The sequence below is a fragment of the Amphiura filiformis genome, chromosome 15, assembly GCF_039555335.1.
Source record: "Amphiura filiformis chromosome 15, Afil_fr2py, whole genome shotgun sequence".
Lineage (NCBI taxonomy): Eukaryota > Metazoa > Echinodermata > Ophiuroidea > Amphilepidida > Amphiuridae > Amphiura > Amphiura filiformis.
Window position 1 is genome coordinate 12,602,699 of NC_092642.1, and position 14,458 is coordinate 12,617,156.

General features: G+C 36.6%; 1 protein-coding gene across 1 annotated transcript; it reads left to right on the forward strand.

The window, feature by feature from the left end:
• Window positions 1-14,458, forward strand: LOC140171263 (trimethyllysine dioxygenase, mitochondrial-like). The gene is made up of 6 exons (XM_072194493.1): window positions 1-101; window positions 5,554-5,675; window positions 6,162-6,412; window positions 11,009-11,163; window positions 11,796-12,020; window positions 12,916-14,458. The coding sequence occupies exons 1-6, from the start codon at window positions 43-45 to the stop codon at window positions 13,202-13,204; spliced, it is 1,101 nt and encodes a 366-aa protein (XP_072050594.1). The 5' UTR covers window positions 1-42; the 3' UTR covers window positions 13,205-14,458.

Consider the following 14,458-nt stretch of genomic DNA (forward strand, 5'->3'; position numbering starts at 1 on the left):
ACACTTGATTATGATATCAAATTAAATGACGATAGCTTGGAAATGAGAGTTGATACTGAACGAATGGAATTCAACTACATCTGGCTACGGGATCATTGCAGGTAAGCTCTCAGATGATTCAATCATATTTTCTCGACAGATATAGCTATTATGAACTATCCATATTACATTTCCTCATCAATATATCTTTTTAACCGAAGGTATTGAAACGAATGCCAAGTTCGAATTTCCTGTATGACATTTATTTAGTGGCGTATACTGTAGAATGCTGACCACCCTGATATTCAGGCTTTTTTGTACTTACTGCATGTATATAGCCGATTTTGACAATTTTCGTCAAAATTTGCCTGCTAGAAAGTAATTGGCCTTGCCGCCCTTTGCCGCGGCAGCCAACTCTGAAGAAAGTCCTGCTACACCACTGCCTTGATCTAACTCGATATCAGCTGTGTACTTCGCGATAGAGATACAAAAATTACAATTAAATGGATTGAAATTTTTAATGAAAATTTATCTTTCTAAAAAAACCCAAAGATTTTATTTTTTGATTAACATTTTACAGAGATTGTAATTTTATGAAATAGTAGGCAACTTTGCAGAGTTTTCATTCTGATTATGCTTATTGTAATATTATGAAATTGTAGGCAACTGTGCAGAGTTTTCATTCTGATTATGGATATTGTAATTTTATGAAATTGTAGGCAACTGTGCAGAGTTTTCATTCCTTTTTTGCATTCTGTAACATTTTACAGAGATTGTAATTTTTTGAAATTGTAGGCAACTTTGCAGAGTTTGCATTCCTTCATTGCATTTTTATTTAACATTTTTTAATCGTTCACTTGGCATTAGTGGACAAGGTGTGTATTTTTCATCAAACAGTATCTAAGTAAAAATAATGACAGGTCAATTAAAGGGATTCACATTTTAAAGAAAACATACCGTTCTAAATAACGTTTTCTTTTCTGATTAACATTTTTATAGAGATTGCAATTTTATGAAATTGTAGGCACCTGTGTGCATTTTGTTCAACTTTGCAGAGATTTTATCCGTTCTTGCATTCTGATTAACATTTTTTAATCGTTAACTTGGCATTGGTGAAGCAGGTGTACTCTTTCATCAAGGTCTAGCTATAGGTTCAAAAAATGAAAAAAAAAAATGCATTCAAAAAAATAAAATAAACGAGCCGCTTGGTTAATATATTTATTATTTGAAATAATCTTAATCGTGTAACCAATCGTGGAAAATATTCTTAGAAACAACAAGTTGTTCTTACGATGATATTACGCGAACATTTGGTAAAATTGTAAATGATAATGATTATGTTAATTTTAAAGTTTAAATTATAGAATATAAATTATGGTGTACCCAAGGGTAAATTCTTAGATCCCTATTATTTATATTAAATAGAAACGATAATACATGAACAATATTATACTCAAATAAGAATATAATTAGAATAATTATCACTATACAATTTTTCACCTTGGTGTGGCAATGACGTCAACGCCTTGAAGCAACTGTTTCACTCGCGCATTCATGCGGCGCTTCGAGCGAACGTTAGCGATTTGAAGCTGCGCCCAAAGAAATGCGCACTATCACATCGAGGTGAAAAATGGCATAATAAGGTATTTTTTAAATAAGCATTAGAGTTATGCAGCGTGAACTTGAACTAGAACAAACACAATGGGCATCAATTTATTGATACCAAAGGAAACGGAATATAAACGTAACAAGATACATGTAGGACAGTTTTCCAGGGAAGGGTTTAGGCGCAAATACAGTACGTTAGTTTGATTCAGGAATAGTATTCATATATGGTCATTTATAGTGATTACCTGCATTTGGGGGGTCATTTTGGACGCTATCTTGGAAAAACCCACTTGGGGCCAGTTTATATTTTTGGGAACATCCTGATTGTGTTTTGGGGTCATCTCAGGAACCTAAAAAGGTTGGTTTGGTTTAGTCCTGGGGGATGCACAGGACGTGCCTCTAGCTCCCCGAGTAATAGCTATATATATCCAATTTCAGGAATCAGTGTTAAGTTTCTTATAATTCAACCACTGTGTATCAATCTGAAGGCAAATCAAAAGTTGCCGGTTGTTCATATTCACATTGAAAGCATGACTATTTGAACAAAACATTCGTATAATATCAAATTGGTAGAGCACCAAATTTAATGAGATTCACTCAAACTTTAGAAACGGGTGAGCGAGTATGAAAAAACTGAGGGCCAGTGTTGATCAAACTTGTCTATATTTATAAATACGCTTTTATAAATACGCACGTGACCACCTCCGCGCTGCCATAGCAGCTTGTAGAGAGTAAGCCTCGAAGTGACCTTCTTAATACTAAAGGCGGAACAACATGAGACTGCTGTGCAGCAGAATTGTCTATTTTGTACAACTTTGTGGTTTTATTGTGAACTTTTCCGTCGTTGAATATTTTTTCCGTCGGCAAATACTTTCAAAATATTGTTTTTGATAACATATTACATATTCGGAATACCGGTTCGGAATCCCAACAGGTGTCATAATTTCAATTAATATTCAATTAATACTTAAATTTGATGATATCTTTTCTGTAAGTGGTCAAGGCATGAGGATTTGGTCACGCCTGCTGGTCTTGGCATGTCGTGCCCACGGTCACGTGCGTATTTATAAATATATATAGCCAAAGCATAATGAGCCAAAATATACGCTGTTATCATTGATGGTTATACGGTGATCAGGCAAACAAAAATTATTTACGTCATTATCTCAGTACGTGATTGGATGGCTAATCATGAATATTCACATTATTTGGCTAATGGCATCTCATTATTCTCTATATTTGGTATTCTGTAAACACCAGAATCGCGTGATTGTGACAGATCCTGTCATCAAATATGCTGCACGTATCCACCTAAACTAAATTGTTTTTTATTTGTCTTCAGAAAAATAACACCAAATAAAAACCAATGTTCATCTCAAAGCTCTAATAATTATTATTGTGGTAGTATTGTTTACATAGCTCATATAAAAATGTACTTTGCAAGTGTTTCAATATTTGTTCATTTTTTTGAGCATGACGTATAACCCGGACGGATAACTTGAATCAATGTTAGGAAATGGCTAGTTATTTTCCCAGAATTGTTTCGCAATATCTGTAGTCACGAGCAGTTTATGTTGTGCCTCAAGTTTCGGTTGAAACAAAACCAATGTGTCAAGTTAAATATTTGTCTATATACGGTAATGTTAAAAGTTGTTGCAACATAATTAAGTCACGTACAGTTTGTCCCATAGATAATATAGTTGGTCGGTGAGAGGAGGTGTAAAAACCTCCTCGAAACAATGTTGTAGGAGACATAATAAATTTGTGTAAAAAATAGAATGAACTTGTATTAGCATCTTTTACTTCTTGATCGCTCCTATTTATTATTATATAGTTGCGCACTATTTTTGAAGAAAATTCGATATAAAGTAGTAGTATATATATGTGTGTATCTCAAAGCTAATACTTATTAATTATTATTGTGGTAGTATTGTTTATATAGCTCATATAAAAATGTACTTTTTAAGTGTTTCAATATATACATATATCGCATATATATACCGTAAAACCTCGTCTACAAGCATATATAGTGTTTCTGATGAAAGCTAAATTAATACGAAACAAGCGTGAATATGCCAATACAAGAGATTGGTCTTACAATAGTACTTGTTTGTATATGCTCGGATCTGTAATTTATTTGCTCAAACTCCATAATAGCTTTCATCATAAGCGCTCTATATGCTTGTAGACGAGGTTTTACGGTATTGCTCGTCATATTTATCTGAATTCCTTTCCAATGATGTATTATGTTCCCACCCGTACGCTTCGATCTGGAAACATGCAACTTCAAAAAGAAAAAAATCCAACCGCACATGGGGTGACAGATTATTTGCAATAAATTGCAGCTCCATATATTAGAACTGCTAAAATGTAACTGTGTTTAAAAAATTGTTAAAATTCATCTTATGTCAAAGGCATTCTGTAATATTCTAAAGTTATTTTCCTTAATTTACTTCTAGTTTTCTTTGTCTATTGTTATGTTTTTGTGTTTGTTTTAGTGCCATGAGCACTCTTGAGTGGATATGTGCCTTGTCGCTATTATTTAATTTTTTATTTTTATTAAACGTTTATACCCCTTTTCACTCATCCTGAACACTTATTGAATCCATACGTTAGTTTCACCTACCCCTTCACCCCTTGACCTCCATGAGATGATAAAACAACTGTAAGAAATATTTCAATTTTCAAAATGTCCAAGTTTGGTCAAAGCAATTGATAGTGAAGGAAACCTTGTGAAATAATTAAATGCCCGCTCTAGTCAAATGTCTATGGTCAGAGTGGATCAGTTCAGATTGTAGCGACTACTTATTGCTAAATAAAATTCTCTTAAAAGCAAGGCTCCCAGCATATGTTGAGAGGTATTATAGATTTACTACTACATGTAAGTTTTTGTAAAATAAATAAACATATGAGTCAGCTTAGTTTTACTGTAGTATAAAAATATTGCTGAGCTTGTCATAATCTGAGAGCACTAATAAAATACACTTACAATCATAAACCAAGCCTCCATAATTATATTGAAATTATTATTTTGAGATGCGCTCCGCGATATTTGATTGTTGGAATATACATGGTTATTCCAAGCCAAAATAAATTACCAGCATTCCATGTCTTGTCAATGTAAAACTGAAAAATATGATCTTTATCTGTCGCTTTGTTCTTGTTTTAAAGACAATTCTTGTTTAATTAGTCCAGTCAAAGTATAAAATCACCCACCACGAATTGCAACAGAATCCATTTAATCACCATTCATTTCAGAAAATAGACGCTTATGCAGGGGGAGAAATTTCAATACCAATGTATTTCTCTAGTTTCCACAAAGGAAAACAATTTAAGAATAATCTGACTTTGATAAAAAATGGTCTCAGATGAATCCACTTGCAAGAACAGTTTGCCATATCTTTGATGGTTTATTACCTTGGTAGCACAGCAAAAAAGATCAAAATCCATTGAGCCCTGTTGACATTGACTTATTTTGTGACGTTACCTATGTAACAAAACATCCTGTAATTCAACTTTTCCCAATGTGATTTATTTTTGCCAAAGGAACAATATGATATCAGTTTGATTAAAATTTGAGTATTTTAAAACTGTAGACGGCTGTGGACCCCAAAATTTGACCTTTGACCTTTTTGCCTATAACTCGAGGACTGTATGTCAGAGGTACGTCAAACTATTATACTTTTTCCGAATCCTTATGATGAGAGCAATACATTGGTATGGTTTGTTTTTAAAAGATTTGACCAACTTTAAAATTTAACCCCTGCATAAGCGGTCATTTCGTATTGATGCAAATTAAGCACTCTTCCACATCTTGGATTTTCGGGGACTTTTGATGCGTTTCTGAAATGAATGGTGATAAATGTGTTCTGTTGCAATTAGTGGTGAGTTAACCGCTTATTTTTCTTAATTTGACTAGCCTTAATCTTATTTATCATGTTTTGTCTCCTTGTGTACATGATACAGGTGTGATGCTTGTTTGAGAAGCAGCAATATGCAGCGTTTGATTAATCCAATTGATATTGATCCCAACATAGCTCCTGATCAAGTGTCTATCACCGATGATAAGAGGGAACTACAAATCACTTGTAAGTATTATAGCCTCATCGCTCATCTTATACGTCTAATCCTAAGAGCGTATAGAAAAACATAATTATCAGGGTGTTTGGCTAATCATTCGTTATGAATTCGGCAGAGTGACGAATCGAGAGAATTTTGAGCAAATTGAGTTTTTGTATGCTTAAGTTATCTTTTATTTCCACCAAAAATTAATGATAAATCTTACTCCCCGACGTAGATATTGAAATCTTGATTTGGATGAATCGCACCTTAGTATATATTTATACTGTACAATTTTCGTCAAATTTCCCCCCTTCTCATGAAAGTCACATTATCTACTCTTTGTCCCATTGACCCTCTGTGAACTAAACCCTGGCTTCGCCAATGCATGATGCCATTGGACGCTTTTTGCAGTCAGTTATTAGCTACCGGGGTACACACAGCTCGCGCAATATTAGTTTCGGAAATGTGTACTTTTCCATGATGCAACATTGATATTGATCCTTATTTTTAAGGGCCCGATGGACATAGCACATCCTATCAGATAGATTGGCTGGGTAAATCCTACAGACGAAGTACCCAACGTCAAGAAGACAAGAACAGAATATTCTGGGATCGTCACACTCTAGAAGCTTCTCTGCCACCTGCCGTTGAATTTGAGAAATACATGGAGTCTGAAGAAGGTGTGGAACGTCTGTTACAAAACCTCCACAAGTTTGGCATCGCCTTTATGAGCGGTGTTCCGAAAACGAGAGCCGTGACGCGGGTAAGTCTACTTCTCATTAGAAGAGTCTTCTAAAATCTCGCGTTTGCATAGTTGTCCGATAAATTAGTATTTTGTTACCAAGTCAGTCTGGTTATTTTCGTGTGATACACGAATATATTGCACTTGATACAAAAATATTCTTATCACACTCAAGCCCGTCCATATCTAATCCGCAAATAGATTCATCAGGGTTGTCCATTGAAAATTATTTACATTGTTCTAAAACAAATCCAGTAAAATAGGCGATGTTAACATACTTCAGCACTTTCTCAAATTGAATGACCAGCTTTGACCTTAGACGTCTGTTGCTTCCTGTTGGTAGCTGACGTAGGTGGCGCTGTTAGTAGCTGATCATAAATGTGCGGAAGGAAGTAGTTTCCACAATCCCTGTTGAGAGTGTTAGCCTGCCCCCTCTTTCGTATCCAAATTGACTCATTTATATGCCTTCTTTTTCTGTTGGTTTCAATGTCTTTTATCTTGGCTTCGTCCCAACCGATCACGTGATTGTCTTCAGCGACATGGTCCGTGAGAGCGGATTTTCTAGGGCGCTTTCAACCGATGTTTTTTCTTTGTGTCCTGGTGTAGGGTTTTTCCGAAGCTGCGTCTGATTCAGATTTGTGCTCTTTCATTCTCGTACCAAAGAGTCTTGAAGTTTCACCGATGTAAGATTTTGGGCAACCTAAGCATGGGATTTCATAAACACAATCAGCTGTAGTTTTGACGTCCCGTTTATCTTTGGGGTGAACTAGATGGTTTCTGAGTATTTTGTGTGGCTTGAAATTTGCTTGGTAACCGTGCTTCTTAAAGATTCTCTTTGTCTTTTCCGAAAGACCCTGTTTGTATGGGAGACACACAAAGCCGCGGCTTTTTGTTTGCGACTGATCTTTAACTACTGGTTTGCTCGGTTATTGAACAGATTTAAATGCCCACTCCGGGTATCCACAGCGAGACAGCGCTTCCTTTATTCTCGTTTCCTCCAACTCTCTATCTTTCTCCTCTTTATCTTTCCTGTCCATAAGTGTCCGGATTACACTGAGTTTGTGTTGTAGGGGGTGGTGCGATTGGAAATGCAGATATTGATCTGTATTTGTCGCTTTTCTGTAAACTAAGAGCTTGATTGAACCGTTGGGTTTTTTGACTATTAGTGTATCCAAAAAAGGAATTTGCTTGTTTACTTCCGTTTCATAGGTGAACTTTATATTGCCGGTTTTGTCTATTTGATTTAGATGCTCTGTGAGAGGTTCTGCGGATCCTTTGTTAACAATTTCCAACACGTCATCCACGTAACGTTTCCATAGCCTAGGTTTTATGTCAAGGGGGGCTGTGACGAGCGCTTCTTGTTCAAGCCACTCCATGTACAAGTTCGCTACAATCGGGCTGACCGGCGAACCCATAGCTGTACCAAAACGTTGTTGATATATTTGGCCCCGGAAGGAAAAGTAAGTGGTGGTGAGTGCAAACTCGAGAACTTCCATGATGTCATCTATGGAAAGCTTAGTCCTTTCATTCAGCCTGTTGTCATCTTCCAGTCGCTTCCTAATGATCTTTAAAGAATCGCTGACCGGGGTGTTGGTGAAGAGTGAAACTACATCGTGAGACATAAACTCTTCTCCTTCATCAAATAGAATCTCCGCTAGACCCTCCGCTAGGTCTTTAGAATTGAATACATGAATACAAAAGCCACCTAAGTCCATAGGAAGTGATTTTGAGAGAAAAACCTGTGTATCATTTTAATTCCTTCAGTTAGATTTACCTGGTCAATATGGTAAGTTTTACGTGCAAATGAGTGGATTAACCTGTATTAGGTATGACGATTAGCATTTCAGGGACTTCGTGGGGTTCATTTTAAATTTTGGACTTAGGTGGTTTTTTTGAATCATATACAAAGACTACAATGTTAGAATGAGATTACCACTAGTAAGATAATACAAAATAAAGCACACAGGTATGTATAATGTTGATAAGCATTCTGCCATGTAATATAAACCACACACTTTCCTTTATTAAACCCATTTTTTGTTCAAAAGTCACTCTCTAGCAATGAATGTGTTACAAGAGGACTTTTATACATAATGGATTTCAATCAATGTGTTACAAGACTCAAATCATGGAGTTGGGTGATTCTTTCATACATGCTATTTTTCACATGCTTAATAGACACAGAGAATGAATTTGAGTTGTTCTTTCATACATATGACAGGCCTATGTATAGCAACAATTTCCCATGCTTAACTCAATTTGGCCAAAGTATGGACTTAGGTGGCTTTTGTATTCATATATTCAATTGACTACATGGTGTTGGGTCTGACCTACCAAAGGACCTAAAATACGAGCCAGTTCTTTTGAGGTCTCGTACATGATGGAACCACAATAATCGACAATAGGTCGTAACGGGGTACCAGGTTTATGTATTTTAGGTGTACAATACATACGCGGCGTGTTCTCTGCAGTGGGGTACAGTTTCCAGTACTCGCTAACCGTGATCTTTTCCTCCTTTTTCCATTTCTTTAACATAACAAGAAGCTTATCCTTATATTTAGATGTTGGGTCAGATTTCAGTTTTTGATATGTTTTTTCATTTTTCATTCTCTTTGGTACGAGAATGAAAGAGCACAAATCTGAATCAGACGCAGCTTCGGAAAAACCCTACACCAGGGCACAAAGAAAAACATCGGTTGAAAGCGCCCCTAGAAAACCCGCTCTCACGGACCATGTCGCTGAAGACAATCACGTGATCGTTTGGGACGAAGCCAAGATAAACGACATTGAAACCAACAGAAAAAGAAGGCATATAAAGGAGTCAATTTGGATACGAAAGAGGGGGCAGGCTAACACTCTCAACAGGGATTGTGGAAACTACTTCCTTCCGCACATTTATGATCAGCTACTAACAGCGCCACCTACGGCAGCTACCAACAGGAAGTAACAGACGTCTAAGGTCAAAGCTGGTCATTCAATTTGAGAAAGTGCTGTGATACAGCACGAAACGTCATTGAGGTATGTTAACATCGCCTATTTTACTGGATTTGTTTTAGAACAATGTAAATAACCATCCATATCTAGCTTTGGAAGAAACGTATGACGTTTTGCGTTCCATTTTGAGAAAGATGGGAAACCTCCACGATGATCTAAGGGTTATCTACTTTTAGCGTTATCGTCATGGCTCTTCATATTACACCACTGATTTTCATTAACACATCAACAACAAAGCTTCATCTGGACAAGTGTTCTTCGAGATTAAGTTAGCGAGCACGATTTGATTGGTATACTGTCTACGCCACTATAATTGAAGACCGAATTAAGAAGACTAGTTTGCGTATGACGTCCTGTCAACCAGACTAAAATTGCCGTACTGCGCAGGTCAACAACCAATCACGCCACGCCTTTGCCCTGACATCAGACGCAAACCACGGTTGTTTGATGTAATCATTTATTAATTTTTTGAACAAAACATATATAATATTCAATTCTAGACCTGAATAATACCAAGAGCTAACGCACTAATAAACTGTATGTAGACATATATTTGTAGCAATTTTTACCACATACTTTCGTTTCTTTATCAAATTATTCATCTTTTCCTTCTTTTTTGGTAAATTTTATTCTATAAATTGTTCATTTGTGTGAAAATTGAGGGCGCTATTTACCTATATTTTTAAATTTAAATGTGCCAAATAATATAAGTTGTAAATCTTTTTTTGAACATTCCCTTGTAATTTGTAAGTCCTTTTGCTGATGTTCTAATACCACTATACAAGTGTTTACCCCTTGTAAAGATGCAAACCAGACGATGGTGGACTACATTATTCACTGTGGCAACAGCCAATATCGTATAAAACAAAACAGACAATATGACGGCAACACTGCCTGGACATTGGACGCCCCGTGCTGAGTTGTGTTTTTAGCTCTATTGGCCCCGTTACAGAAAAAAAATGCACAAAATATATTTCTCAGTGAATGTATAAATTTTCACATAAAAATAAATATTTTTGGATTCAAAATAAATGTGAAGAAAAAAAAAATCATAGCCGGGAGTGAGCGGGACTCGATCTCGGGACCCTATGCACCGCAGGCGAGACCCGTTATCATTAGACCAAGCGAACCGCGATACACAATGGGGGAAATTTTAGGTATATATCATAAACATACCGTGCGTTATTCATACAAAACATTCAAAAAACAGTACTTACAATGAGGTTCACTGGCGAACCTCAACGGATTTAGACTGATAAAATAGTGCTTAATAACATACGTACAGTTTTGGAATAATTTGAGACATTTTTGTGTTTACGTGTAAAACCAATGACAACGTCAAAATTCAGCCAATCTTGGCCGGCCCCCCCTGATGCAAACCAGATTTAAGATAAATAGCGCCATCATTGTTCTTAAAAAATGACTCTGTTTTACATGCCATCAAATAACTGTGAAACTAGTCTTTTTAATTCGGTCTTCAATAATATCAAACTTGAGGTGAAGTTTTTTTTAAATCCATAAGTTGCTGTAATGAAAGCATCATAAATGAAAGTATCTGAAATGATTTCAATTACGATGATGAAATGCAAAATGTTGATTAATATCCGGTATATTATATTACAGGCAATAGGTGAACGAATAAATGCCCCAATGAAGGATACCATATATGGTGAGATTGAATTCTTTCCTGAATTAGCCAAGAAGCTGGATGACCATGGCTTTTCAAATGGATATCTCCCATTCCATACGGACTTCCCCTCTCATTATGACCCACCAGGGTGAGTATAATTATAGTTGGTGAGAGTGAGGTGGGTGGGACAAACACGGTGGTTGGGGTGTCTGTGCAGGTGGCAAATGATTAAGTAGCTTCCCAAATATTTCAGACTGTTCAACAGTTTTTTGTCTTGATTTTGAAAATATCTACTCAAGAACCACATGGCCCATTAAACATGTTGAATTTGTTTGTGAAATGAATAAACGCTACTCATTAATTGGGATAACTTATACATTTGATGGGTTTACAACAAAAAAACCCAGTTCTCTATACTTCAATGTGTAAAATGGTAACTATTTGCTGCTGTTTGCATCTCTGAATGATCTCTTAAGACCGATGTTTTGGGTAGTCATGAGGGATGAAAATATATATATAGTCAAGGATAAAGTTTAGAGATACAACCCGTCAAAAGGAATGTTTGAAATCGGCCAGACCCAAGTATACATTCTATATTTTAGACCAAATGGGTAGCTGTAATTCTTCCGGAAATGACACAAAGAAGATCATTTCTACTGAATGAATAAGCATGTGGTGTTTGTTCTATAGAAAACAAGTAAATGGAGTAAAAGATATTTTATTAATAATTATTATTTTTGATTTACAAAATTAATTTCCCAAACTGTTTTCATGTTCCAGCTATTTGACGCTGCATTACCTTAAACAGTCTGAGGTAGGAGGGGAAACCATATTCAGTGATGCTTTGAGAGCAGCCAGAATACTACGGGAATCGCATCCAGAGCATTACGAGGCACTCGCCACTCTACCAGTAGCATTTCACAAGATAGAGAAAGGAATATTTGTACGGAGTGTCACCACTGTTTTTGATGTTCGTGACCCTAACCAAGATCCTGTTATCATTAGGTTTGTATAAGGTTATTTGCACAGCCAACATTTTCTTAATTATAAGTACAAATAATGCAAATATAAATGGAAGTAAGACCCTACATAATGTTAATCATCCCTAGAACTATGAAGGGAGGGGGCGGGGATTGTACCAACCTACCTATTTTTTTCCACCACACAAAATCGCGCGTGTTTACGCTCTAACGACCTAAGCTAATCGTAGATCCATCCTTTGCGATAAAATTTAACCCCAGCTCCTTACCCGGGGGTAGGAACGATCATTGGTTTCTACAGTAAAATCCATGCTTTTCATTTCGCTGTTGTGAAATTATTCAAATAGCAACTGACTTTTTACTTGTTATCTGGGTTGAAATAGTTATTCACTTTTATATTTAGGAGAAAATTCGGCGAAAATCGCATGTTCGTAATGTTGCCTATACTTTTGTATATAGCCAGAATTTCCCTCACATTTTGACGTCATAGCGGCGTTTTTATGTGGGGAATGTTGGTACTTATTTTGGTATCACTGGATGGTATTCATTGGTAGCAAATATAACGACAGATGGCGTTTATAATAATTTGAAAGTACGGAGGGAGTTGCAACAACGACTCCCCTATTCGTAGTGCATGTTACAAAATATGGCTCAGTAGTTCGAGGGTTATACATTATCAATATAAATACTCCCAACTACATGGCCCTGCACCTTCAGATTTGACAATACTTGCCTAGTATAGCATTAGGTTTTTGGGTCAACTATCTCTAAATTCCACTCACTGATAGTCTTTCAAACTCTTACTTTCGTCACGTGTTTACTTAACTTAACAAAACCACGCACTTCTATGGACCGATTAATATAAAATATACCATTGTTTAACATACGGTATGTATTTTACATTTAATAATTCAATACAGGTCTTCAAATGATGACCGATCTGTCCTCACTCTTCCTGCACCTAACGCTAAGCGATGGTACGCGGCGTGGCGCCAATTCCGGCAAATCGTTACTGATCCCAACAATATTTACACCGTGAAGGGCATGCCGGGAACAATGATATTCGTTGACAACTGGAGGTTGGCGCATGGTCGGCTTGCTTACGAGGGAACACGAGAATTAGAAATGTTCTTCTGGAGTAAGGATCGTATTCGCAGTAAACTGCGTACAACGGTCGGCAATGTTGACGACTTCGCAGGAGAATATTGAAAACATAACAACGTTTCTAGATAAAACAAATAATATATTGTATAAGCAGGTTTTAACTTACGTCTCACGACTATTATATTCAGAGCTGTGGTAGCCTGCGGCTTGCATCCACAAGCCTTCGGAGCCACTGGTTTATTCTGTGGTCGTCACGTGACCGCTGGTGTTTCTCGGGTCACATGACTTGATGATGTTGTCAAAGCTGAGTGGGAGGATGTGCCGGCCCTCGTCCCTGTTCAGGTTGCATTCTCGCCTCTTGATGTGAATGGCTTCGCGCACTCCCCTACGGTACCAGTCACTTTCGCGGTCCAACACGCGGACATTGTCCTAACCAATGCGGTGCTTAGCTCTCATAGCGTGCTCTCCAACCGGAGAGCTAGGTCTTTCGTGTTCCCTGAGTCTATTTCTTAGAGGGAGGGCACTCTCACCAACATAGGTGGATTTACAGTCAGCACATTGGAGGCCGTACACTGCACCTGAAATAATATATTGGCGTGTTTAATAAAATTAATTATGCTCAACTGTTATTTATTCCAGTACTAGCTAAGATTTTATCTTTATCATAAATTTATATATGAATGGCTTAGTTGCATGTATGCAAAAGCCCTTACATCTACTTTTTTTTTTTTTTTTAAAAGCAGCGGTTTTTGGTTGTGCAATTATTATTTGTTTGATTTGATTCATTTTGGTTTTGAATAAAGTGTTGATGAATAGAAACTAAAAGATCAGGTTTGGAACAAATTTTCAAGCCTCTTATTTATTTTATCATTTCTTTTATATCGCGCCTTTTGTGGATGTAAGGGTTTTTACAACTAAATAAATTGCAACTTTTCTTAAACAACCTTTGCAATCAAATTCGAGCCCATATTTTGTACTAAAATCTGCACAAAAAGTAACCCAGCTGTTATAAATACGCCTATTGAATAATAACTAATAATTGTTTTCACAATATTTCAACATAGCGAGAAGGATGATTTATTTACACGCATTTTGATACCCCATTCGTCAAAATGTCGTTCAATATTAACAACACAGTAGTGCTTTTACAGAAAAATACCCTAATTTAAAAATTGCAGTTTACAGCGATCAATGGTTGTAATGCCAGCACTGTAAACACGCATCTGGTAAACACGCAAAGCCCGCCATTATCCTCGCGCTTACTTCAAATCAATACAAATAACTGCAACTTTTAAATTGCGGTATTTTTCTTTCAAAACACTGCTGTATTGTCAATATATTGAGCAAAATTGGACAAAT